The sequence below is a fragment of the Muscardinus avellanarius genome (assembly GCF_963383645.1).
Source record: "Muscardinus avellanarius genome assembly, chromosome: 22".
Taxonomy (NCBI): domain Eukaryota; kingdom Metazoa; phylum Chordata; class Mammalia; order Rodentia; family Gliridae; genus Muscardinus; species Muscardinus avellanarius.
In genome coordinates this window covers 10,535,139-10,562,462 of record NC_137808.1, presented here as the reverse complement: position 1 = coordinate 10,562,462, position 27,324 = coordinate 10,535,139, and the positions used below count along the sequence as shown (strand labels likewise).

At 40.5% G+C, this 27,324-nt stretch overlaps 1 protein-coding gene across 3 annotated transcripts; it reads right to left on the bottom strand.

Annotated features, from left to right (window-relative positions):
- Window positions 1-622: 622 nt before the first annotated feature.
- Window positions 623-27,324, bottom strand: PPP4R2 (protein phosphatase 4 regulatory subunit 2; the record flags this gene model as incomplete). Of its 3 annotated transcripts, XM_080718106.1 has the most annotated exons (9): window positions 623-942; window positions 1,416-1,702; window positions 2,867-3,010; window positions 3,255-3,329; window positions 4,179-4,216; window positions 6,065-6,158; window positions 13,591-13,761; window positions 26,496-26,577; window positions 27,291-27,324. In XM_080718106.1, 9 exons carry the CDS (start codon window positions 27,322-27,324, stop codon window positions 623-625), a joined length of 1,245 nt encoding a protein of 414 aa, XP_080574232.1. The 3 variants fall into 3 exon arrangements, with proteins under 3 accessions (XP_080574232.1, XP_080574233.1, XP_080574234.1); XM_080718107.1 differs by lacking the exon at window positions 13,591-13,761; XM_080718108.1 differs by lacking the exons at window positions 4,179-4,216; window positions 6,065-6,158; window positions 13,591-13,761; window positions 26,496-26,577; window positions 27,291-27,324 and having other exon boundaries at window positions 2,867-2,948; window positions 3,255-3,297.

Below are 27,324 nucleotides of genomic sequence, written 5' to 3'. Positions count from 1 at the left end.
AAGAGGTGAACTCAATCATTACCAATAGAAAAAGTATCCACTGTATTCATCTCTTATAGAAACAGAAAAATATAACATTTCCCCCCCTTAGAATAATATATATATATATATGTATGTATATATGACGTAAAGTTCCATTGTACACAGTCAACCAATAAAATCTGGAAACCAGCGTGAAACCCTATAACTCACATGTTAAAATGTTTTAACTATGACCGAAATAGGAAAACTGCTATAGCTGTCAGGAAGAGACAAGACAAAAAGGGTTCTTGCCTATGTATAAACTAGATGTGATAATCTTGAAATGGTTTTCAAAATTATAATTATCTTCCAGTTTAAAAACTTTCATTCTAAGTCTGAAAAAAAAATCGGCAAACCACTGATTTGACCAGAGCTCCCTCCCCCAAAAAAAGGTGAGCACAAGCAGGGCGCGTGGGACGTGCCGCTCACGGCTCCTCCCTGCTCCGCTTTCGGGAGCGATGCTTCCAGCGCTTTTTAAAGTACTTTAGCTTACAGCCTGCTTCTCTTGTAAAACTAACGGTCCTCTTTGTTACATAAAAGTTTTGTACAGTGTAAAACCAGAACTGTGTGTAAAATGCTGTACCTGCAGGTGTCTGAGCAGCTAGTCTTGCTCCATGGGCTCCTCTGTGGGCTCTGTGGGTTCGCTGTCGTTTTCCATGGATGATTCGGAGAGAACCTCTCCCGTTTTCCTGGAGCTCGATCCTCCCAACTCCTCTGTGTGACGGCAGTCAGAACCACTACCGGCGGGGCCTGCACTGCCACCACCCTCAGAAGGCGCACCTTTCTCGGCATGAGACAGGTCAGAACCCTCCACCTGGTCATTTCCCACAGGAGTCTCTTCAGTCACAGTTAAGGCTTCATCTGACTCTCTGTCTTGATTTTTTCTTTCTGGGATGACTTCTCTTGATGTCATAAAAGACTCTAAAAAGAAGCAAATGTGGTTGTAGTTAAGTTTTATTTTCAAAATACTACCATAGTTAAGTCTCATGAAACCTAATCCACCATTGAAATCATAGCCCCTAACACTCAGCAACCACTATACAAGGGCAAGAGAAGAGCCCCTCTATGAAGCCGGGCGTGGTGGCGCACGCTTGTAATCCCAGCATTCGGGAGACTGAGACCTGGAGGATCACAGAGGATCGCGGACAGCCTCTGCTACTTAGTGAGGCCCCCTGCAACTTAGTGAGACCCGGTTTCAAAATAAAGAATAAAAAAATAGGGTAGGGGGGTGTAGCTCGGAGGTCAAATGCCCCTGGGTTCCATCCCCAGACCCGCAAAAAAAAAAAAAAAGTCCCTCTATATTAACTTCTTTTGGGGTGGGGGAGGAAGGACGGAATGAAGTACAGGAATGGGAAGAGCTCCTTCTCTGCCCTGTACAGGGAGCCTCTGAATACCTTCCTCCTCCTCGTCCTCCTCGTCCTCCTCCTCGTCCGTACAGTGCTGACCAGTACAGTTGCTTTCTCTGTCTCTGTCCTGAGCCGTGGGCGCCTCTGCCTCTGCCTCTGGCCCCGAGGCACTCTCACTGGACGCCGTCTGACTGGCCGTTTCTCTGACTGCACCCTCCTTGTCAAACCTGAGTCTCTTGACCTCGCGCCCCTCGGCTTCCACAGCATCTTCATCCGGGTGTTTATTTTTTAAGGGACTCACTGAGGAAACTTCTGAGTCAGAGGCTGGGGAGTCACTGCAAAGTTTTTTAAAAAATAGTAGAATCATTTCCTCTACATTCTCATCTGTATCAAAGTTAAACTGTAATATCTGTATAACCTAAACTATGTCATGCGTAGTTCCCATTAAGCCCACGACAGCAAGGTGCATGACCTTTCTGTACAACTCTCTAGGAAGTAGAGTACCTTCTATACTCAAACTCGAGGTTCTCCATGTGGAAGACTCCAGTCCTCTAACTCTGCCTGCTTTCCCTTGATGTAATACATAAGATTTGAAATAACTGATTTGCTTTTTATAATCTACAATGAGAAATTTCACAGAACTGCCTTTACTTAAAAAGATCTTTTCTTTTCAAGTTACTTTCAAAAAGAAGAAATAAAATGCACCAAGATTTAGACCATATATAAATAATCCTCCCACATTATCTCTTCTATGTCCACCTTCAGCTATACTAAAGCTGTAAATAAAAGCCGTAACTCCTACAATCATTAAAACCCTGCCCCGTTGGGCACGGGAGGCTGAGATAGGAGGACTGCAGGTTAAAGGACAGCCTTAGCAAGTGGAGAAACATTCATCAACCTAGCAAGACGTTTCCAACTAAAAATAAAATTGAGCTAGAGGTTTAGCTCCTAGGAAGCCCATGGGCTCAATCCTCAGCACCACAAAAACAAACCCTGTCTGCACCTGACAACATGAGGACAGGCTAACTCCTAGACAGGCAGTGGTCCTGAGCAAAGCTGAGGAAAGCGGGCGGCGAGGTCATGGTAAAGCCTGGAGGCTCGCCCTGGGCCTAGAGTTCTGCCTGTCTGGAAAACAGCAGGTGCCCTTGAGTAACACCATGTGAAGGCTTATCCAGCCCTTCTCCAGGCTTCCTTCTGTTCATGTATGAAGACTTGTTGTAGTAAAGCTATGAGACCTCTAACTGCATACATAGTTACTATTTTTAATTTAAAACAGGGTCCTGCTAAGTTGCTGAGGCTGTCCTCGGACCCATGATCCTCCTGTCTCAGCCTCCCTAAGTACTGGGATTGCCAGCTTGAGCCACCATGCCTAGTTTCTCAAGCATTTCTATCTTCAGTCACTTGACTCCACAGATGTGAAACACTAACTCTCCACTGTGAACAAGCAGGTCCTGGGAGCTAACTTTCCTGTGGGCAGTTAACATGACAAACATACAAACCTGTGGGTTTTGTCTTCATTCTGTGTTGAGCTTGACACTTTGCTGTCTGTGTTCTCAGGCAAACCATTCGTTGTCAACGGGCCTGACAAAGAAACCTTGGGCCGATTAAGTGGCCTGGGTGTTCCTGGCCCATTCACATTAGACCTGCGTAAGATGAATCAGCGTCACTTCCCATTTTGTAAGGAGCTATCCCTCCCAAAGCACGCGTATATGAACATGTCACATAATTACTCTAATTTTCACTTTTAAATCCATGCCTTATCAAACTAGTTCAGTGTAATATCCCATCTCCTCCAAAAGCTGTCCAAATCAAATAAAAAGTATCCTGCACCTGTATTTAAAAATCAGAAAAACACAAATCAGCTGGATATTAAGTCAATAATCTCACCTGTCAGTATAGCTTGGTGAATTTCCAGGAAACATAACACCATTCATTCGATTTAAGCTATTGGAACTGTTTTTCCTATAAGAGAAGATAACATACTGTTACTTTAATTGTGATCATCTTGAGACTCCAAAGAATTTTTTGGTGATAAAGATCCAAACAAAAACTTTGTGAGAATAATATAAATGCCCACGAATGAGTAGAAAAATGTTTAGTCACCAAAACTTGATTTTACACTTATGTTTCTTAGATTATCTCACGTTTGTCAGCAAAAGAAAACATATTAATTCAGAAGAAAAGCAGCTTTTTGAACTGTATCTTACTGAGTGACACAGGTAGATCTGAATTCACTATTATTATCTAGGAAAGGAGTACCTTCCAAGTCAAACAATGGCTCTCAAGGAGGTAAGCCCCTCTTCCTGTCCTTTATATCCCCAGAGAACAAAGTCTGAAGGTGTTAGCTTGTTGGAGGAAGGAGGTAGGCAAAGCCCAGGGACACTAGTAAACCTCCTACAATTCCCAGGACAACCCTCCACAACAAAGAATCATCTGATCCACATGTCAGTAGGGCCAAGGTTGAAAATATGTGCCCTAAAATGAGGCCCTGCTTCACTGTACACATCAGGACAACCAAAAATGCTTTTGCATCACGAAGAGGAACGCCATTGAGTAGCTGCCTCAAACTTAGGAGCTGTGCCCTAGAAAGCATGCTCGGGATGCCTAACAGCACGCAACAGCGTTAGAATCACGCCACACCGCCAATCTCTTTAATCCAATCTCATTACAAGAAAAGCACACAGGCATTATTAGCAATAATATTCTACTTTATGAAATGGAAAAGTGCTATCTAAGAATATACTAGAAATAACATATTATACTATAACAACTAAATTATATACCGGAAATAGAAAAAACTTCTGTACTTACTCTGAAGAAGGATAAACACAGCTAACAACCATCACATTCTGTAAAAAAAAAAAATGGGGGATTTAATATGAGGAAAAGTACTAAAAACATAAAGGCTTAATCATTTTTTGTTTTCTGAAAATCACCCCAGTGGGTTAAATTCTCAAACTTCCAGTTTTGCTAATAAAGGAAAATAAATGGTTAAATGAAAACTGGTAAAACAATAAACATGCCCCTGGGTTCAATTCCCAGTACAGGGGGAAAAAAAATTAAAGCGTTTTGTATTTAATACCCCCTCCTCACAGTCCCATTTCATTATCCAAATTTTATAGAAAAGTTAAGAGATTTAGCCAGACATGGTGGCGCACGCTTGGAATTCCAGAGCTAAGAGGATCCATGAGATAAGAGGACTGCACAGGTTCGAAGCCAGCCTCGGCTTAGTGAGAATCTCAGCAACTTAGTGAGACCCTGTTTCCAAATAAATTATAAAATAGGGCTGAGGGTATAGCCCAGAGGTAGAAAGCCCCTGGGTTCCACCCCCCAGTACCAAAAAAAAAAAAAAAAAAAAAAAAATTAGGAGAAGTTAGGTAACTGGTCCAAAGTCATACAATCATGAAGCGCTATGGCCTTGATCTGAGGGCAAGGTCATGCTATGGTTATTGTAACATATGACCTCTTCATCCAAAAATATCCAAAATGGAATTATAATAAAGGTCCCTGAACTGGAAAGCAAGTGCAGAGAAACCACTGCTGTTTCTTACCCACTGAATACCTTAATTAAGAGCATAAAGGCTCCATGAAAACACTCGAGTCCCGTAAGGCCCTAGAACTATTCTCAACCACAATGGTTCTAGATTCCAGTCCCCAGGGCAAAATACAGTGATTGTGAATGAGAACCTCAAGATGAGAATGAGCGACTCACAGGTCCAACCTCGTCTCCACATGGGTTCTTTTTCACAACCAAGTCAACTGCTTCCTTCTCCCCTCAAACACCACCTACTTATCAAGTTGTTTCCTTTTTCCAGACTGTTTTTTCCTTACCAACGCCCTGTCTCATCAGAAATCTGACCTGATACCTCTGAGTTAAAACTCAATGCTCTGCACCAGCAAGTTTCCAAAGTTGAATACCTCTGAACTCCAGATTTCCATGAGTAAACAAAACTCTTTAAAGCCTAACAAATAAACTGTACAACTTCCTAGAACCTTTAATATGTTTATATATACTATGAATATCCAGGACACAATAAGATGCTTTCTTTCCCCAAGCATCAAATGATCACCTCAAGCCAGTGTGGTGGTGCACCCCTGTAATCCCAGTACTTGGGGAGGCTGAGACAGGAGGATGGCAGGTTCGTGGCCAGCCTCAGCTACTTAGACTCTCTACAACTTAGTGAGACTCTGTTTCAGAATAAAAAATAGGGCTGGGAGTGTAGCATGAAGGCAGAATGCCCCTGGGTTCAAATCCCAGTGTCACATACACACACACAAGAATAGATCCCCTCAATCCTTTATCTCCCCCTCCTATAAATCTCTCTCTGAAACATAAAACATAATTTGAAAAACTATTTTGGAAAAGCTAATGGTAATTAAAAGCTAACAAACCTCATTTCAAGAAAAGGTGCCTGAAATAGTTTGTGGGGGTGGGTGGTGCTGCTAGGGACAGAACCCAGGGCCATTCTACCTCTAAACTACACCCCCAACCCCTTTCTTTACTATTATTTTTAATTTTGAAACAGAGTCTAAGTTACCACTTGCTAGCCTCAAACCTGCAGTCCTTCGTAGCTTCCCAAGTGCTGGGACTACAGGCATCTACAACTGCACATGGCTGGAAATACACCTTACCCAATGCTCTTTCTTGAAGTCTATTAGATCTCAGATTAGTGCAATTCCCATAATAAGATAAATACCTTTTCTACTCCTCTGAGGAATTTGTCTGTTCCTGTATAGTTTCTCCTTGGATCTGTTAGCAATTCACATAGTCGCTGAATTGTAAAAGGGATACTGCAAAAGAATACAGTTGTACAGACTGAGGTCATTAGTCACCTGAAGGAAGGAGCACTCTTATCTTGGCAAGCAAAGCTCTGAGTCACCCACTTGTTCAGCTACAGAACGATGCTACAAAGGGGAAATGAATGGATGAATAATTTAAAAACAGACAAGACAGTAAGTATACCTGACTTTTTATTTGGCAAGAAAAAGCTTTCCTTGCTCTAAGAAGCAATAAAGAACATCTAAAATTAACAGAATACTTCAAAACTGATTAGAAAAAACTAATATTCTAAACCTTGATCATTAAACTTTAAGTTTACAAGTGAGGCAAACATAACAAACTGTATTTATTTACATACAGAAACTTCAACTACTCAGCTGCACAGGCACATTTCTTTACAATGTCTGACAAACTATAAATGATTTTATTTTGGGGTAGAATAAAACAAATTATATCGATAAAAAGGGATTTTAAATGCCATTCTGTCCCATTTTACAATTTTATAAACAATTTACACATTTCACCTGACAGAATATACAAAAACATCAAGTTTTGTTAAAAACCTTATTGTGATATCTGCCAAGTACTTTGACCAGAATGCAATTTTCACATATCACAGCAAAACATAAATTGGAACAAGTCATTTTATAAACAAAGTATGAGCTCTCGTAACTATTAGCATCCATCAGAATTACAGCAGAACAAAGCAACAAAGACAAGATACAACAAACTGAGCTTAAGACGACAAACAGCAGACTTCAACTTCAGTGCCTGCCGTACAAGTCGGCTGACCCTTATACGGTGAATTACTCAGCCCCAAATTAACAGTACACACCTGTGACACTCTTTACCTTTCACTGACAACTGGGCACAGCACCCAAGTTGGGCACGGGGGAAGCAGCCGGTGCCTGAATGGCAGGACTCGACCCCAGACCTCTGTTTCATGGCTGTGCCACACACATGCATGCACACATGCATGGAGAACAGAGCCATAGGTGCTTGAGCGGCCTCACTGGGAAACTGCATACGGCTCCTAGTGTTTAGCACAAGTAATTAGGATAGAATAAGATTTGCAATAAACCTTGGAAGCGTTTAAAGGATGTAAAAACAAATGATTTAGTTATATGGTAAAGTCCAAGAATCAATCTCTACTCAATTAGCATCCAAACCTAAAAGTGAGAAAACTCTATTTCTGCCAAATCAAAGGGCATAAAATCAAAGATGAAATGTTTCCCAGACACCACAAATATTCAGGAGCAACTAGAAATACAGAACTTCTTTAATGCTCATCATGACCATCATAGGAAATTCCTCTGGGTTTCTGAAAATACTCTTTTCCTTACTTTTGAAATCTACTTCAGTGAGGTGCGCTGTTGAGCGGAGGCGTCTTCTAAAATGGAAAGCAGCACAGCAGCAGCAGCGCTAGCAACCACAGGACACACTCTCAGCCGGCCCCGCCCTATGAGCCACCGCAGGCAGCCAGAAACCTAACACCAGAGCAGCGACTTCACCACATCCAAGATGCAAGCGACAACATCACATTCTCCATCATCTGTCCTTGCTCATACCTGACTGCGAGCTTCTCAAAGGCAGGGCATCATCTGCACATATTCTAGTATGCTGAATATATAATTTGTCTACATACATAAATACATAATGCAGGATCAGGAAGGACAAATATTACTGATGCACACCTGCACCTTACCCCTCCTTCCACCTCATGGCTCTTCAAACTTTAAACACAAGTAACACCACACCTAAGCTATTCTCACTAATTACCCATAGTAATAGTATAATTAAAAGTGTACACATTAGCCAGGCTTGGTGGTGCATGCCTGTACTTGGTACTTGAGAGACAGAGAGGGGTCAGCAGGACCAAGGTCACTCTGAGCAATTTAACAGGACCTTGTAACAAAACAAAAAGTAAAAAACTAAAAACAAAAGGGCTACAGGCATAGCTTGGAGGTAGAGGGCCCCTGGGTTCAATCTCTAGTACCGAAAAAGATATTATTTGAGATACCAAGTATTTAGGTATTCAAGCAGTACTTAACTGACAAATACTTAAATACTGTCCACTAGTCATGCATTTTTCCAACTAAAATTCTTCCCACACCTAAAACCAGTAGGTTCCTGCCGGGCGTGGTGGCACACGCTTGTAATCTCTGCGCCTGGGAGGCTGAGAAAGGATCGCACAGGTTTGAAGCCAGCCTCAGCTACTTAGTGATGCTCTCAGCAACTTAGTGAAACCCTGTTTTTAATAAACTATAAAGATAGGTCTGGGAGTGAACCCCAGAGGTAGAAAGCCCCTGGGTTCCATCCACAGTAGAGAAAGAAAGAAAGAGAAGAAAAGGAAGGAAGGAAGGAAGGAAAGAAAACTAGTAGGTTCCCTTAACATATGAATATTTTTAAACTTCCTGTTTTGCTCCCTAAACGTTTTGACTAATCTTGAGTAATGCTTGCAAACTATAGCCAATTGTTAATACGGTACATGCTGGTGAATACTGACACCAGTATTCAGGGCAGGAATTAAACACCATGTCAGCCTATGATAAAACAAATTTAGCCGGGCGTGGTGGCACACGCTTGTAATCCCAGCACTTGGGAGGCTGAGACAGGAAGATTGCACAGGTTTGAAGCCAGCCTCAGCTACTTTGTGAGGCTTTCAGCAACTTAGACCCTGTTTCCAAATAAATAGAATATAGGTATGGGAGTATAGCCTGGAAGTAGAAAGCCTCTGGGTTCCACCCCCAGTACCACAAAAAATAAAAATTAAAATTAAAATTAAAATTAAAAAATGTACACGCTTAGGATACTTTCTGAAGCTTTTAGAGTATTTTACCAAGTATCCGACAGATGGCACTAAAATGCTACACAATACTCTTTCTCCCGTGGCAGGCTAAAACATAACCATCGTTTGTAAATACAAGCATCTTGCAGGAATATTAACATAAGCCCTGAAAGGCTTCTATATCCGGTTTGCATCTTTTAGCCCATTCCATAAATATGAATGTCTACTGTCGACTACACACCCATGCTTGTTCTACAGCAGAGCAGACAGAACTGTCACCAACTGCAGTAACAGACGCACATACAATGTGTAGACAGTGCTGTGGAGACAGGAACTGTATGCCAGGCCAGTGAGCACAAGCCCAGGAACAGTTCATTTGTGGTAGGTCTTCAAGAAAACACCTACAATAAACTACATAAACCAATATAAAAATCTGGTATAGCCACACAAAAGGTTTGATTTCTTACTCTTCTAATAGACACGGCACACAAACATTTACTCTTTTTTTTCCCCTGGGAGGAGGGACAGGCTGGGAACTGAAGCTGGGGGTGGGGTTTCTATCTCAGAACTACTTTATTTTTTTGAAACAGGGTCTTGCCAACTTACTGGGGCTAGCCTTGAATTTGCAATCACCATGTACAGCCTACAAACATTTATTCTACCTCATGAAAATGCTACGGCTTTTTCTAATAAAATCACAATAAAGAATCAACAGCAAAAATGGGGGGAGGGGCTTAAAACATGCATGCCACTCATCCTCAAAGAAAAGAATTAACTAGTACCCTTAACTGTGGTGGAGACTAGGGAAAGGATGTTCATTAATAAAGATATTATTGTAAAATAAATAACTCTACCAGGCAATGCTGGCATATACCTGTAATCCCAGTATTATTTACAGTAAGATAAACTTAGTGAAGCCCTGTTTCAAAATAAAGAATAAAAAATTGGGCTGGGAGTGGAGCTTAGAGGCACAATGTCCCTGGGTACCAGGTACAACACATTATAAAAAGATAGAGGTGTAGACCAAAGGTAGAATGGCCCTGGGTTCAACCCCCAGTACCACTAGGGAAAGGAGGAATAAACAAACTAACTTTACAAGCCAGTTGTGGTGGCACACACCTATGATTCCACTACTTGGGAAGCCGAGACAGAAGATCACAGGCTCTGGGCCAGCCTCAACAATTTAGTAAGGCTCTCACAACCACACAAAGATAATTAAATAAGCCTAAACCCTTAAAAGACCATTCCTAGCCAAGCCTGGTCACACACACTTACAATCCCAGACTTGGGAGGCTGAAAACAAAAATTGCAGGTTCAAAGCCAGCCGCAGCAACTCAGTGAGATTCACATCAACTTAGCAATACCCGTTTCCAAATAAAAGGAGCTGGGAGTATTGCAACACACACACACAACCATTCCTAATTATATTTTTATCTTAAAATATGCACTAACATTTACTTTCATCTGTTAAAATGTCTGACCATAAAGTTACAAAAATATCTGACTCTGTGCAAAGAAATTAAACTAGAAAGAAGGCACACCAAAATGCAAATCACATTCAGGTTCTAAAGTAAACAGAATGCTATTTTACCATTTTGTTATAAAAAGCAAGTTTCCACAAACATAAAGAAATAGAAAATATCACAAAGGGAATCATCAGAGTACAAAGCTACAGATGACCATAAAATCAGACAGATTCATTTAAAGAATAAAAAATAAGGCTGGGGACGTATCTCAGAGGTAGAATGCTCCTGGGTTCCATCCTCAGTACCGGGAAAAAAAAAAAAAAAAGCCAAAGAGCCATTCACTTTTAGGGTGTGTGTGTGTGTGTGTGTGTGTGTGTGTGTGTGTGTGTGTGTGTGTGTGTGTGTGTGTTTTCTGCTCTCTTTTTTTTAAAGTAGTATGACCTGAACTAAATTATTTAAGGAAAAACTAACTTCTCTTACAGGTTCTGGTGGCACACATCTGTATTCCGAGTGCGTGGGAAGCTGAGACAGGAGGATAGCAGGTTTGAGTCAAACCTGGAAACTTAGCAAGACCCTGTTTCAAAAGGATTGGGGGTGTAGGACAGAGGTAGAATACCCCTGGGTTCAAACCCCAGTACCACACAGTGGGGAATAGGGATAAATAAATAACTTTAGAAAAGCCAATCCTGGTGGCACCTACCCAATAATCCCAATACTCTATTAGGTTAGACCAGAGGATTGCAGGTTTGAGGTCATGTCCTACTGAGCAGACATTTCCTCCCTTCCATCTTTCTCTGGCTGCTGGAGGACTCACACAGTCCAGGCACTCGCTGCTGCTCCAAGGCCCCACGTGGAAAGGACGGCTACCCCGGATTCAGGACCTCACGCACTCACGGATGGAGAGAAGAAAAAGTAATATTCTGACAACATACTAATTCTGGAAACTTGATGGGCTTTTTGTTGCAAAATACTATGAAGCATTTAATATAGAGCCTTTACAAATTAAGAGCAATAATGAAACAATAAAACTTACCAATAAGAAAAACAAGATAAAAAAACAAATGACAATGTTTACATTTAAAAATACACATCAAAGCATATATGAACACTTTGTGAAGTAGATTTTACAATACTGATAAGTTAAAAAATTGTGTACATGCTATTTCCTAGCAATTACATTAATATGAAATATAGAAAGCATCTATATACATATGTTGAATACACGGCAGATAACAACACACGTTCTACAATCACTGCTCTAAACAACCAGAAAATAAACACCCACCAACAGGGACAGAAGCAAATGAATAATGCAGTCACATCAAAATTCTTGTCAAAGAAAATAAGCATATAACATGATTTGACTACACTCTCTATATATCCTTTTGGGGATCTTTAAAAATATGAACATACACTGACTTTTGTAATTTAAAAGACAACCTACAAATAGAGGAAGAGGCATACTAGAAAAGATACTCTCAAACTGACTTGGGAAAAAAATGCTTCTTAGTTAGCCTTTAAAATTAATTTGTACATATTCAAAGCATGAAAATAAAATTGAAAAGACCACAGACACATTTTTAACAAATCAACAGAATACTGGCCAAAACAGGACAAATATAAAATGAAAATGTTTACTCTTATCACCAAGACTTAGACTTTGTCTGATTAAATGATCTATGAGATGTCGCTCTGAAAAATCTAATTAAAAATTAAGTTTAAAATACTCATGGTTGAAGGATGCAAACCATTTTAAAAGCAATTATATTTAAGTATACTTAGGCATTTATTGATAGTTCAAGTAATTTTCTGAAGTACATAAACTGCCTATTTTAGAGCTAAGAAATTACAAATATTTAGACTTAGCTAATAACCTACATATTTGCATCTAATACAACTTAATTTGATGGAATCAAAAATTCGCTATTTCTTTTTCAGAATGACAAGTAAATTAGCTTAATATTTACAAAGCAGTGGTAAAATCTGATTTATTTCACCATAACTTTTTCTTTTTCCATGGGACATAATTTACCAAAAAAGTCACTATACTTTACTTCCACGTGTCTATGTGTGTACTATTTACAAGTACCTGATAAGAAAATTCTTTTCTTGAACACAGTTCAATTGTACATCTTACACACCAAACTTTACTACATATAGCTTCTTCAGTCTTTTTAAAAAGCAGTTTTAACAGAAACAGAGAAGGAAATATATGCTAAAGTAATTTGAACAGGACAATAGGGTACAATGAGAGCAAGTCTCCTTCCCATCGCAGAGCCCCACGGAAAGCGGGGTGAGGAACCTCAAAGACAGAGCTGTGACACCTCCCCTAAGTCTGTCTTAGCAACAAGCCCAAGGCCAATGCGTAATCACCTGTTATTTGAAGCAAAATTCCTAAAACTCAAAACCATTTGACAAATAGCACACTATCTGGTTTCCAACTCACGTGACTCAGGCCACTTATATAACCTAAAAACACAACAGAAGCCCCTTCAAATAAAAACTGCTTTTAAATATGAATCTATGATTAGCATAAACACAGTTCGTTATTTTAATACTGCCATTCCACACCCTACATTGTTAATACCCAGCAAAATGCTGCACAATTCAACTTCACAAATACTTTTCTTCAATAAAAAAAAAATCGAATAACAAACATCCTTAAGCCAAAAAAACTGAGAATGACAGAATATGAGGCACAGCAACGTTTTTAAAGGATCATTTTTATTTTATTGTGTGTCATTTTGGTGTTTTTAGTGTTTTACAAAGAACTAAAAAAATGTTACTTATTGGGAGGAACTGGGACTCAAAACTTCTAAATAAAAACTCAGTAGAATACTTTCATATATTGGTATTTTTCATTTTCAAAGAAATGTAGCTTATCTTAATGATTTGCTGTTCTATACAATATAGAAAGATTTATCATACAAAATATGCAACAGGAAAGAAAACATTAAAATATTTCCTCAAAAATGAGTCCACTGTCATACCTATTTGAAATCTGAATGTTGAAAGGCTATAAATATTTCAAATACTTGAAACCTAGAAGTCAGTAAGTACTATTTGTTCACTAGAAACACAAAACCTGTTCTAATAAAACAATTAACAAGGAACCAGACATATAAAAACTAAAAGAAAAATCTAAGTTCTACTAAAAATTGAAGCTTTAAAACAGTACTAGGTGCATACCCATTAAATCCAGTGACAATTTTCAGTATTCTTTCCTTCATTTCATCAAAAGGAATATATTCGACGTTAGGGTTGGGAGGACCTCTTGGTTCAGGAGCTGAAGTTCTGAAATCATCCATCACTTTCTCCAGTTTGAAAATAAAATAGCCTTTAAACTGGGACCACTGAATCCTATAAGCAAAAAATTAAATACGAAGATGTAATTTCATGTGGCTTTACAATTCTTGAACACGAATACACACAACAGAAAGGCAGCAATGCTAAGAAGCTTAAGATGCATTCGTGGTAACGTCCTCGTTCAGGAGCACGCACCATTCAGTCATGGGCTCCAACAACTGCCTCAACTTCCCGGACCCACACAAAGTACACAATCTCTTGGCTAAAACCTTTAAAATAACAACCTGAAGCTGAAAGCCTACAAGTGCTAGGTCTCTCTTTTCCTATCTTAAAAATATTTAATTTTAACTCTACCCTTCATAATAAATCTCAGAAGGGAGATTACTGCTCCTCTTAACACGTTCAGAAATGATAAAAAAAAAAAAAAAAATCACGAATCTCTTACATCCAACCAGGTATGACAAAGCCTAGCTGGAATTTCAGGACTTGGGAGACTGAGACAGAAGGACTGAGGGTTCAAGACCAGCCTCAGCAACCCTTTTTCAAAATTTTAAGGGTAAAGGTGTAACTTGGAAATAGAATGTCCCTGGATTCAATTCCCAGAGCCAATAATAAAATAAATCTCTGAACACCCAAGGTACAATACTGACATGGATTAGTCAAGAATCTTTTTAAATGTTAAACAACAAAATAAGCTTGACTTTCTCCGATTTTGTTTCTTTGCAGTAATATTTTGAGGCTCTTTTGTCATTTACAAGGAAACACATCATTGGTACCCAACTACCTGACATAGGAAAAGTGTATAATAATGTATTTCTGCTATCTATTCACTGAATATTAACAGTTTTTACCCTTTTTTAACAGTTTTTATAAAATATGTATGTATGTATGTATGTATGTATGTGGAAATTTACTATGATACCTGTATGAACAGCCTAAGTTTCAAGAGTTGAAAGTCAGGACGGTCGACCACTACCCCAAGCAGACAGCTGACACTGGAGGCCGACCACAGGCCGACCTCTTACACACCAACAACTCCACAAAGCAAGGGGAGCGCTGCTGGTCTAGGGGTCTCCCACACCATCGAGCAACCCTGAGAACACTAGGACAGCAGTTTTCAGAACGAGTGCAAGAGACACATCACTGAACCGATGGCAGGAAGGTGGTGGGGCGAGGACAGCAAGTTAGCTCAAGGCAAGACAGTATCAACAAGTTGAGTGAACAGCATCATGGTCACCTACCAAATGCGAGAGGGGAAAAGGCAGTTTCTCTTGAAATAGCAAAATCAAACTGCTAACTTCATTGATATATACTTTTTTGGTATTTTATGTAACAAAAACAGAAATGCACACAACGGACGTCTACTGCATGTCAACATAGAATGGGGCCAGGAGGACAAACCCTTCAACACTAGTGCCAGGTGAACTGCCTGCCTTGTTCAGAGAACACCACTTCCAGCTGAAAGGACTGCCACCAACAATGCTTACTCAGACCAGCACAAGGGGCGGGTATTTTCCCAAAAATCAGCGAAGCAAGCCTGTCATTTTGAGAGACACTGACAATATGTGCCACTGATGATAAAATTTAAACTTCTGCCGGGTGTGGGGGAGCTGGCTTGTAACCCCAGCATTTGGGAGGCTGAGACAGGAGGATCATGGTTCGTGGACAGCCTCAGTTACTACTTGGTGAGGCCCTATGCAACTCGGTGAGATCCTATTTCAAAATAAAGAATAAAATATATATAGGACTAGGGTGTAACTCAGAGGTAGAATGCCCCTTGGGTTCCATCCCCAGTACCTCCAAAAAGAAAAAATTTACACTTCCAAGCCCAAAATTAAAGTCTGGGGATTTTTATTTTTCACCATGAGTTTTGAAGGTTGCTGATACATTCTCAAGATATTCTGAACTTGCTACAAAAGATACTGGAGTGACACCAAAGCATCAGCAACAAAACAATCAGGGAAGTTCAACTATATCAAAATCAAAAACATTTTTTCAAAGGCCACCATCAATAGAAGAGGCATGAAGGGATACTGACAAATCCTTATCAAATAATGGACTAACGTCCTAAATACAGGAAGAACTTCTACAATTCAAGAACAAAAAGACAACTTAAAAACGGGCAAAGTACTTGAAGACATTTCGACATAAAGACACTCAGGAAAAGATGTTCAGCATCACTAATCTCAGGCAAACAAACCAAAACCAAGAAGTATCACTTCACATCCATTATCCTCCAAACGACAAAAAATAACAAGACCTGAGAGATGTAGAGAAAATGGACTCCCCTGCATATTGACGGGAATGGTGAAAATACGCCATACAACAGCATGGTTCCTCAAAATAACGTCTTTCTGCGGGACATGGTGGCATGGGCTTGTAATCCCAGTACTTGGGAGGCTGAGACAGGAAGATCGCAGGTTTGTGTCCAGCCTCAGCCTAGTGAGGCCCTCCACAACCGAGTGAGACCCTGTTTCAAAATTTAAAAAAAAAAAAAAAAATTGGGCTGGGGTGTAGCTTGGAGGGAGAATGCCTCTGGGTTCAATCTCCAGTACTGTGCAAGAAAAAAAGGGAGGGAAGATGGGAGAGTAGGGAAGATAAGCAAATGAGCAGAACATATCACAAAGTCTTGAAGGAAACTGGGCCATGCCATGACACACACCTATAATCCAGGTACTTGGGAGGTTGGAGGATCACAGTTTCAAGGACAGCCTCAGGAACCTAGAGACCTAGAGTGTTTTTTGTTTTTTTTTAATCTATCATCTGATGATTTCCTGGCAAACTGCATGATACACTTTTTGTTGTTGCGATTTATAATTTCACACTTAAATTTGTTTTTGTAAACTATATGTGTACTTGTTTAACTATATTCCATTTGTCTTCACAAAAATCTGAATATGAAAAAACTGTCAAAATATAAAATACGAAATAAAAAAAGGCTGGGAGTGTAATTCAGAGGTAGAATGTCTCTGGGTTCAATCCCCTGCACCAAAAAAAAAAAAAAACCAGAAAATGTTCTCTTTCAAGAGGAAAGAGAATATTATGCATTCATAAAGACAAGTACACAAATATTCACAGAAGCTGTACATTTACAAAAGAAAAAATCTTAATGCCAATCAAATAGTGAATGTATAAAAACTGGCATATCCATAAAATGCCTATTATTGAGACACAGATAGGAATGAAGTATGGTGGTACACACCTGTAATCTCAATATCTGGGAGGTTGAAAATGGAAAACCACAGGTTCAAGAAACAGCCTCAGTTAGCAACCTAGCAAGACTCCATTTCAAAATAAAAAATAAGAAAGGAAGAGCTGAAGGTGTAGCTTAAAAGGAAGAATGCCCCTGAGTTCAATCCCTAGTACCCAAAAGAAAAGAAATAGAAGCCGGGCGTAGTGGCGCACGCTTGTAATCCCCGCGCTTGGGAGGCAGAGACAGGAGGATCGCGCAGGTTCGAAGCCAGCTGCGCGCGCTGGCTTAGGAGACCCTGTTTCCAAATATAAAATGTAAAAATAGGTCTGGGAGTGTAGCCCGGAGGTAGAAGGGCTTCCAGGAACCCCAGTACCACCTAAAAAAAAAAAAAAAAAAAAGAAAAGAAATAGAAATAATTTGTTGATACCCACAATATGATGTACCAATCTCAAAAATAATTAGGTTAAAAAAAAAAAGCCAAAGAATTCCTATGTATTGTTTCATTCAAACAAAATTCCAGACTATGCAGGCTCAATGAGAGTCCTGAGGGAAAGGAGTGTGCACTGGAAGATTTCTGAGGGGCTCTAGGAGACACAAGGAGTACCACGCACATCACCATCCTAACCGTGGTGATGGTTGCATGAATGTGGATGTCAAAAACTGGAAACTGTTCTCAGTGTACAAAGTATGTTATACCTCAGCAATGACAGGTACTGAAGAAAAGCAAAGAAGATTCAGGAGGCCAGTGTGCTGGTGCATGCCTGTATCCTCAGTACTTGGGAGGCTGAGACACCAGGATCACAGGTTCAAGAACCTACTTTAAAGGGACTCGTTACTAAAGGTGGCCAGGAGTATAGGTTAGAGTTGTAGAACACCTCTGAGATTCAGACATTAGTACCAAAAAAAAAAAAAAAATCAACATAAGAACAGGAGTCTCTGAAAGACAACAACAGCTGAGCCTGCCAGTAATCCCAATTCCTTTTTTTTTTTTGGGTAATCTCGGTTCTTGGCAGGCTGAGGCCAGCCTCAGCAACCTAGAGACCTTATTTAAAATGAACACAATAAGGGATGGAGATGAAGTTCAGGGTAGAATGTCCCTGGGTTCAATCCCCAGCACAAGAGAAAGAGGAGGGATGGAAGGATGAATGATTTCAGGTCTCAATTTCCTTAAAATTTTAACAATTTGGAAATATATTGAAACATGCTACCTATTTGAGACTATACTGACACAAAATGAACAACACTGACTTTTAAATTTTTTTATTTAAAGATACAGTAATAAATTTTTAAAAATGCAGCAGGGAGTCACTGTACTTCAAATTTAGGAATCAAAATAAAGAACAGAGCGGGCGTGGTGGTGCACCTTATAACCCCAGCATTCGGGAAGCTGAGACCGGAGGATCGCGGTTCGCGGACAGCCTTAGCTACTTAGTGAGGCCCTCTGCAACTCAGTGAGACCCTGTTTCAAAATAAAGAATAAAAAATTGGGCAGGGGGTGTAGCTCAGAGGACAAATGCCTCTGGGTTCCATCCCCAGACCTGCAAAAAAAAAAAAAAAAAAATGAAGGAAGGAAGGACGGACGGACAGGTGGTACCCAGACCTGGTGGTGCACACCTGTAACCCCAGTACTTGGGAGGCTGAGACAGAAGGATCAAAGGTTCACAAAGCCAGCCTCAGTAACTTAGACTCTTTCCCAATAAAAAAACAGGCTGGGAATGCAGCTCAGAGGTAGAAATCTCCCTGGGTCCATCCCCACCCCACCCCAACCCCACACAAAAGAATAGATGGTTTGTAAGGTTTTTAAAAGTATAAGATTATGACCGAATTTAACAGAAAGATTTGAAACAACAGAAGTAACATGTTAAAATATTCAAAGATAGAAAATGTAAACCAAAGATCTTATTACTAGACAAAGTGATCTCAAGAATAGAGGGCAGAGACAACAAAGAGGACACACACACAAACTCAGGAGCTAAATTCCATGCACCCTGTCAGGAGATCCCAAGAGGCCAGGATATAAATCAAGAAAGTACTTGCCTAGCTGCCAAGAGGTCCTGGTTTAATCCCTAGTGCTGCAAAAATAACAACAACCCAATAGAAAGTTGAGCTTCAGATGACCAAACCACCTAGAGACACGGTAGAAGAACTGCTGTGAGCATTGGATATGCACAGCTACTGTAAAACTAAACTAAATCAGACATCTACAAGTTAGGTTACAGAATTTGCTCACATTCTGTAGATATAACTACTTTATAAAAATGGGGACTAGGGATTGGGTGAACTGAGGTAAAAAGAAAAATGTCCCTATGAATTTTATCAGTGTAAACAACACAGTATTGTATGTGGGTGTGTAGTACCGGGGATTAAATCCGGGGGTGTGCTACATCTGAGCTACCAGCCGCATTTTGTTAATTTTGAAATAGGTTCTCACCAAATTGCTGAGGCTGACCTCAATCCTTAATCCTCCTGTCTCTGACTCCCAAGTACTGATTACAGTCATACACCACCACACCCAGCCAGACTATTATTCTTTGTGTGTGTGTGTATGTGTGTGTGTGTATGGTACTGGGAATTTAACCCACGGGCTTTCTACCTCCAAGCTACACCCCAAGCCCTATTTTTTATTCTTTATTTTCAAACAGGATCTCACTAAGTTGTGGAGTACCTCACTAGGTAGGCTGAGGCTGGCCATGAACCTGCAGTCCTCCTGTCTCAGCCTCCCAAGTACTGGGATTACAAGCATGTGCTACCACACCCAGCTTAAAACTATTAATCTTACAATTTCTCAGGTATGTTTTATATATAGTAATTATGGGGTATTCTAATCCCACTATTTGTGTGCCCAGGGAGTAGGAATTTTGTGTGTGGAAAAAGACTCTAGTTCTGATTTCGAGCTGCAAGTCTTAATAAATCATTTTATCTAGCTGTGTCCACTGAAGAGGCTGAAAAACACCACCAATTCAGTAACCACCAATTCAATAATAATAAGCATATCTAGCACCCAGATTACAGTCTTCAACACCACTTCCCACTAAAAGGCAGGGCTTCTTCAAAAAGGGCTGATGCCAGGTCTACAGCAAGCACTGAGCCTGGAACATACTAAGAGCAGAAAACAAGGACGCTACCTAACATTGCTCATCATGTCAAAAGGCTCTGGAGCCCCCTGAGAAGGGGCCCCACTGGCCAAGTGGAAGACTATCTAACCGCCTAAAGGGTAAGTGAGCTGGGCATGGTGGCACACACCTATAATCCCAGTACTTAGAAAGCTGAGATGGGAGGATAGAAGTTTTCAGGCCCAGCATGGCAACTTAGCAAAAACTTTTTCAAAATAAAAAGTACAAAGGGTGAAGGTATAATCCAGTTGTAGAATACCCTGTCTTTTTTTTTTTTTTTTTGAGAGTGTGTGTGTGTGTGTTGTAGAAATTAAACCCAGACACATTCTACCTCCAAGCTACATCCTCAGAGTGCTTTTATTTGGAAAGGGTCTCACTAGGTTGCTGAGAGCCCCACTAAATTGCCGTGCCTGTCCCTGAACCTTCAATCCTCCAGTCTCTGCCTCCCAAGTACTAGGATTACCAGTATGGGGCACCATGTCCAGCTCCCTGGTTTCAAGAGTGAAAGTCCATTTAATTCATAAATGAAATCCACCATCTATTTATTCAACGCATATATATTTAGTATTATTAGAAACCGTATTACTTTCAGAAAAACAAGACTTGCAAATGTCTCCCTTTTTTCCCTTGTGGTACTGAAAATTGAACCCAATGGCAGTGTACCTCCAAGCTACACCCCAGCCCTCCCCCCTTTTGGAAAGAGGGTCTTGCTAAATTCCTGACAGCTTCACCAAGTTGTTAAGGCTTGTTTTGAACCTGTGATATTCCTGCCTCGGCCTTCAAAGTATTAGAATTACAGGGATGAAGCCGGGCGTGGAGGCGCATGCTTGTAATCCCTGATTTTGGGAGGCTGAGACAGGAGGATCGCACAGGTTCGAAGCCAGCCTCAGCTACTTAGTGAGGATCTCAGCAACCTAGTGACACCCTGTTTCCAAATAAAATATAAAATAGGTCTGGGAGTATAGCTTGGAGGTAGAAAGCCTCTGGGTTCCACCCTCAGTACCACAAAAATAAATAAATAATAACAAAATAAATTTTTAAAAAATCACAGGCATGAACCGCCAAGACAACTAGTGAAAATGTCCCATTTTCAAGATAAAGTAATCTTTTCAACAGAAAACATTTCATTTATTTTTTTTTTTTTTTTTTTTTTTTTGCAGTACTACAGATGGAACCTAGGGGCATTCTCAGAGCTCCACCCCCAGCCCTAATTTTTATTCTTTATTTGAAACAGGGTCTCACTGAGTTACAAAGGGCCTAAGTAGCTGAGGCTGTCCGTGAACTGCGATCCTCCTATTTCAATCTCTCGAATGCTGGGAATGACAAGCATGCACCACCACACCCAGCAACTGAAATCATTTTTGGTCAGAAACAACTATTTTGTTTGGCTATACACATATGCAGCACCCCTTCCTAATAGTTTATACCCTGTGTCCTGCTATCTTTCCTGACTTCCTATGTTACATGTTTATAGGTAGTTGTAATAGACAAGCAAGATAAAGTTTCAATGCTCTTTAATTTTCCTACCACCTTTAACTCTGTAAAAGTCTACACTTAAAAAAATTCTTAAATAAAAAATAAAAAACACAAAAAGTCTATACATTATAATTCTAAAATCTCTTCAAAGCTAAAAACTTAAGCATAAATTTTTTTTTCAAAACAACAAAAAAAAACAAGCTGGGCGTGGTGACGCATGCTTGTAATCCCAACATTTGGGAGGGTGAGACTGGAAGATCACGATTCATGGACAGCCTCAGTTACTTAGGCCCTTTGCAACTCAGTGAAACCCTATTTGAAAAATAAAGAATAAAAAATTAGGGATGGAGGTGTTGCTCAGAGGTAGAATGCCCCTGGGTTCCATCCCCAGTACCACAAAATAAATAAATAAATAAATAAATAAATAAATAAATAAATAAATAAAGAAAAGCCAGGATGGCAGTACATGCCTGCAATCCCAGTATTTGGGAGGGTGAGACAGGAGAAGTGTAGGTTTGAGGTCAGCCACAACTTAGACCCTGTTTAAAAATAAAAATAAAGTAGGACTGGGGGTATAGCTCCAAGGTAGAATGCCCCTAGGATCAATCCCCAGAGGGAAGGAAGAACAAGGGAAGCAGGGCCTGTTACAAATTTTCATTTAAAAACAAAGTTTCACAAACTTGTTAATGTTTTCTTGCTGTCCACTATCAATGAAAATAAAATGGGTCAAAACTACAGAATTCTTATCTCAACCCACCTCCCACCCTAAAATACCCTAGTGATCTTAACTGTTTTTCATATTTTTATTCCTCTGTTACAATCTTTACATAAGACAAAGCTTGCTTTCGACATAAACGAAAGATAGCGCAAATTTCATCATCAAAAGTTAAGGCACAAAGCCAAGTGTGGTAACACACACTTGTAATCCCAGCACTTGGGGTGTGAGAAAGGAGGACCCAGGTTCACGGCCAATGCTATTCAGTGAGGCCCTCTGCCACTCAGTAAGACCCTGTTTCATTCAGAGGTAGAATGCCACTGGGTTCCATCCCCAGCACCACAAAAAAACAAGTTAAGGCATGGCCTGGCAAGGTGCCATCCACCTGTGCTTCCACTACTTGAAAGGCTGAGAGAATTATATAGGTTCAAGGCCAGTCCCAACAACTTAGAAAAATAAGAAATAAAATTTTAAAAATAAAATGGGTTTTGGTTTAATTTGAAGGTAGAATGTCCCTGAGTTCAATCTCCAGCTCATAAAAAAGAAAATTAACCCATGCCTGTGTTTGTACTGAGAAATCAGGATGGATACAGCTCAGTTGAAACGCATTTGCCCAGCATTTAAAAGTTCCCAAGTTCAATCTCCAGCACCCTGAAAAATATCCGTGTCCTAGCTTCAATCCCACCACCATAAAATAAAATAAAAAATCAACGGCTAAATACCGGCTGTTTGAATGACAAAAGAAAAACTAATTTTCATAGGCAATTAAACATTAGAATAAAAACATTAATTTCAACACAAAATAGTTGGATTTTTTTTTTTTTTTTGCGGGTCTGGGGATGGAACCCAGGGGCATTTGACCTCTGAGCTACACCCCTGCCCAATTTTTTATTCTTTATTTTGAAACCGGGTCTGAGTTGCAGAGGGCCTCACTAAGTAGCTGAGGCTGTCCGCAAAAGGTGATCCTCCAGGTCTCAGCCTCCAGAATGCTGGGATTACAAGGGTGTGCCACTGCGCTGGGCTCACAAAATAGTTTTAATAGATATGCAAATACCTAATATAGGATGAGGAAGAGGGGACTTCAAGTTCTTTATCAGGATAAAATAAGTGTCCAAAAAAAACCAAAATCAGATAATTTTCCCACATACTTGGTGATCCAGCAAGACAGGATATTTTTAAAGCTATCTTTCAGAAACTTTCAACTATTTACACATTTATAGGTAATGTGCTTTATCAAAAAAGGGAAGGCAGTTTGTATAGACCTGGGAAACTAAGTTTTTTTTTTAATCTTTTATTGATAGAAACTAAGTTTTAGCCAGATGTGGTGGTGCACACTTGTAATCCCAGCATTTGGGAAGCTGAGACAGGATCAGGTTCACGAACAGCCTCAGCTATTTAGTGAGGCCCTTTGCAACTCAGTGAGACCCTATTTCAAAATAAAGAATAAAAAATAGGGCTGGGGTGTAGCTTGGAGGTAGAATGCCCCTGGTCCCATCCCCAGTACCACAGGAAAAAAAATCCTCCATTACCGCCAGGTATAGTGGCGCACACTTGTAATCCCCTTGCTTGGGAGGCTGAGACAGGAGGATCGTGGTTCGAGGACAGCCTCAGCTACTTAATGAGGCTCTTTGCAACTCAGTGAGACCCTGTTTCAAAATAAAGAATAAAATAAAAGGGCTGGAGATTTAGCTTGGTGGTAGAATGCCCCTGGGTTCCATCCCCAGTACCGCAAAAAAAATAAATAAATAAAAAACAAAAAATAAAAAAAAAACTCCATTAACACACACAAAAAAAGGAAACTAAGTTTAAAATATTGATGTGCAGCTAGGCATGGAAGCATAAGCCTGTAATCCCAGTAACTTGGGAGGTTGAGACAGGGGGATCACCTGTTTAAGCCAGACTTAGCAACTTTGCGATCCTCTCACAAACTCAGGAAGAGCTTGTTTGGGGAAAAAAAAAAAAAAAAAAAAAAGACTAAGGGAGAAGCCCAGAAGTAGAATGATCCTGGGTTTCACCCCCAGTACCACACACAAAAAAGTAATCATCTCTAAACAGTTTGATAATCTCATGGATAAAAAAACTTCTGACCATAAAATACTTCTGATACTCTATGAAGAAATGTTTAAATCAACCAGCAATTCAAGAGAACAGCACCAATTTAAGCATTTACATATTAAGAATTTAGTACTGAGCCGGACGTGGTGGCCGCGCTCGCAATCCCCTCGCTTGGGAGGCTAAGACAGGAGGATCACACAGGTCTGAACCCAGCCTTCAAATAAAATATAAAATAGGTCTGGGAGTGTAGCCCAAAGGTAGAAGGCCCCTGGGTCCCATCCCCAGTACCACCCCCCCAAAAAAAAAGAATTTAGTACTAAAAAACAGCTTCTAGTCATTTTTAGGTTTATTCATATGAAAATTTCTTAAAATCGAGATGTTCTAGAAAAGATATAATCAAAGCCAGGCATGGCACCACCCACAAGTAATCCTTGTACTTGGGGCTAAGACAGGAAGATCACAGGTTCATAGTCAGCCTCAGCAACTTAGCAAGGCCCTCAGCAACTTAGTGAGACCTTGTTCCAATAAATAAATAAATAAATAAATAAATAAATAAAAAACTGAAATGTAGTTCAGAGGCAGAATGTCTCTGGATTTTATCCCCAGTACTACACAAACACACACAAAAAGTATAACTGATAGATCAAAAACACTTTTTTAAAAAAGGTGCCATTTTTAAAATATAATTAGCAAAAATATAAGACTAAATAAAACTAGCATATTTTAATGAAACACTGAGGTTTAATTTGTATACATGACCATTAAGTCATACACTACTGATTAAGAGGTTTTTTTCTCTCTAAAATTAGGATATACTAGGTTAGACTATGACCATAAGCAAACAGTGTAAAACACTGGATAATAAAGACAAAAATTACTAAGATTGCAGCCTTGTACCTACTAATCCTAAACCCAAAGAAAATTTTCTCTATCCTGACCACACCCAAGACTATAAAGAAGATGCCAAAGATGTACTGTCCTATACAAATTAACTTGGCCAGAGAGTGATAACAACTCATATATATGTGCTTATATTCACAGTACTTGAAAGGCTGAGACAGGATGATTATGAATTGGAGACCGGTCTTAGCAACTTAGGGAGATCCTGTTTCAAAATAGAAAATAAAATCGAGCCAGGCGTGGTGACGCACGCTTGTAATCCCAGCATTTCGGAGGCTGAGACGGGGATCACAGTTCGCAGACAGCCTCAGCTACTTAGTGAGGCCCTTTGCAACTCAGTGAGAACCTGTTTCAAAATAGAAAGAATAGAAAATAGGGCTGGGGGTGTGGCTTGGAGGTAGAATATCCATGGGTTTTATCCCCAGTACCGGAAACAAAAATAAAAATAAATAAAATCGGCTGGGGTGTAGCTCAGAAGTAGAATGCCTATGAGTTCAATCCCAAAACAAAAACAGCAGATGCTCATAATCCAGTACTTGGGAGGATGAGACAGGCTTGCAGGTTTGTGGCCAGCCTCGGCTACTTAGGCCCTCTGCAACTTAGTGAGACCCTGTTTCAAAATAAATAAAAAATAGGACTGAGAGTATAATTCAGAGGTAGAATGACTCTGGGTTCCATCCCCAGGACCCTCCCCCCAAAAAATCTTTTTCCACAGAAACTGTAATAGAATAAACTAGAATCTTCCTTTTGAAAATAGCTAGCACTTTCTCAGTTTCAGATTCACAGCATTTGGAAACAAGCCTACTAAAATGCTGAGCATATGTAACAAATTATCCTAGAAAAGTTTACAGGACAGTCAAAACTTTAGCATCTGGAATCTGTCAGATAATCAGCTTGAGTCCTCAAGACAATGAGTAGAAATTACCCTTCAAACACCCACATACATAAATATGACAACAAAAGGTTGAATATAGAACAGGATGAGAAAATAACAAAAGACTGAAACAGAATCAAAGCCACAAAATAATAGGAATAAATCTGTTATGGCGAAAAAGAGTTATAATGGAGTAGGCAATTTTTCCGTGTTCTGGTGCTTTCAGGCTAATAAGCTCTCTAAGAATGCCAAAGCACAGGGGGGAAAAAAAAACTAACGCATACACAGAATGAATTAAAAATAAAGAACATACACTTACTACATTCTTCAAATAACCAGGATGTCTCCAATTAAAGCAGATAATTTCTCAATTCTCCCAAAGCAGACTTTTTTTTCTCCCCGGAAGCATTTCTGAATGATAAATGGGAGTAAAACAAACCGAAAAACATGTTTTCAACTCACATTGTTTCTCCAGTCTTGGCTACGTGACAGAGAAACTGATCCAGGACAGGACAAACTTCCTTTTTCCCCCTCTTCTCAAAATCTAGATAAGAAAAGAACTGTTATCAGCGCTTCTTAAATGTCCTTCAAAGTTTATTCCCAATCCTCCCCCCGTATTAAGCAGCAAGTTATTAAAAACAGAAACCAAAACAAAACGGCACTGGAGAGTTAAGAATCCACCTAAAGGTCCGAGTGTGGTGACACCCGCCTGTAATCCCAGTACTTGGGAGGCTGAGACAGGATGATCCCAGGTTTGAGGCCAACCTCAGCAATTTACACCCTGTCTCGAGTAAAAAATAAATAAATAAATCCAAAAGGCGAGGGGTACAGCTCGGGGTAGACCGCCCCCGTGTCCAACCCCCAGTATCCCCCATACACAAACCAATAGAAATGAGCCCTCCTAAAGGGGGCACTCAACTTCTCCACCAACTAACCTTCACGCAGTGTTCTCAAGTGTGGGGGGCGAGGGGGGGCAGAGGCGCCAGGCTCATCCGGGAACGCGACTGAGATTAAATCCCCGGGCCGGGCCGGGCCCCGCAAGGTGTTCATCTGGGGAAGCCTGCCCGGCCCCCTCCCCACAACGCCCGGGACCCGGGGGCTCCCGGCGCCCCCACTCCCAGGGCCCCGCGCCGCCGGCCGGCCCCTCCCCCGCCCGCGCCCCGACACAAAGCCGCCGGCGCCCGCGCCCCGGCCCCGCCGCTCCCCCCGCGCCGCCAGCCGGCGCCCGAGCCGGGCAGCGCGCGCCGCGACCCCCACCTCTCAGCGCCTCCTGCAGCCGCTCGACGTCCAT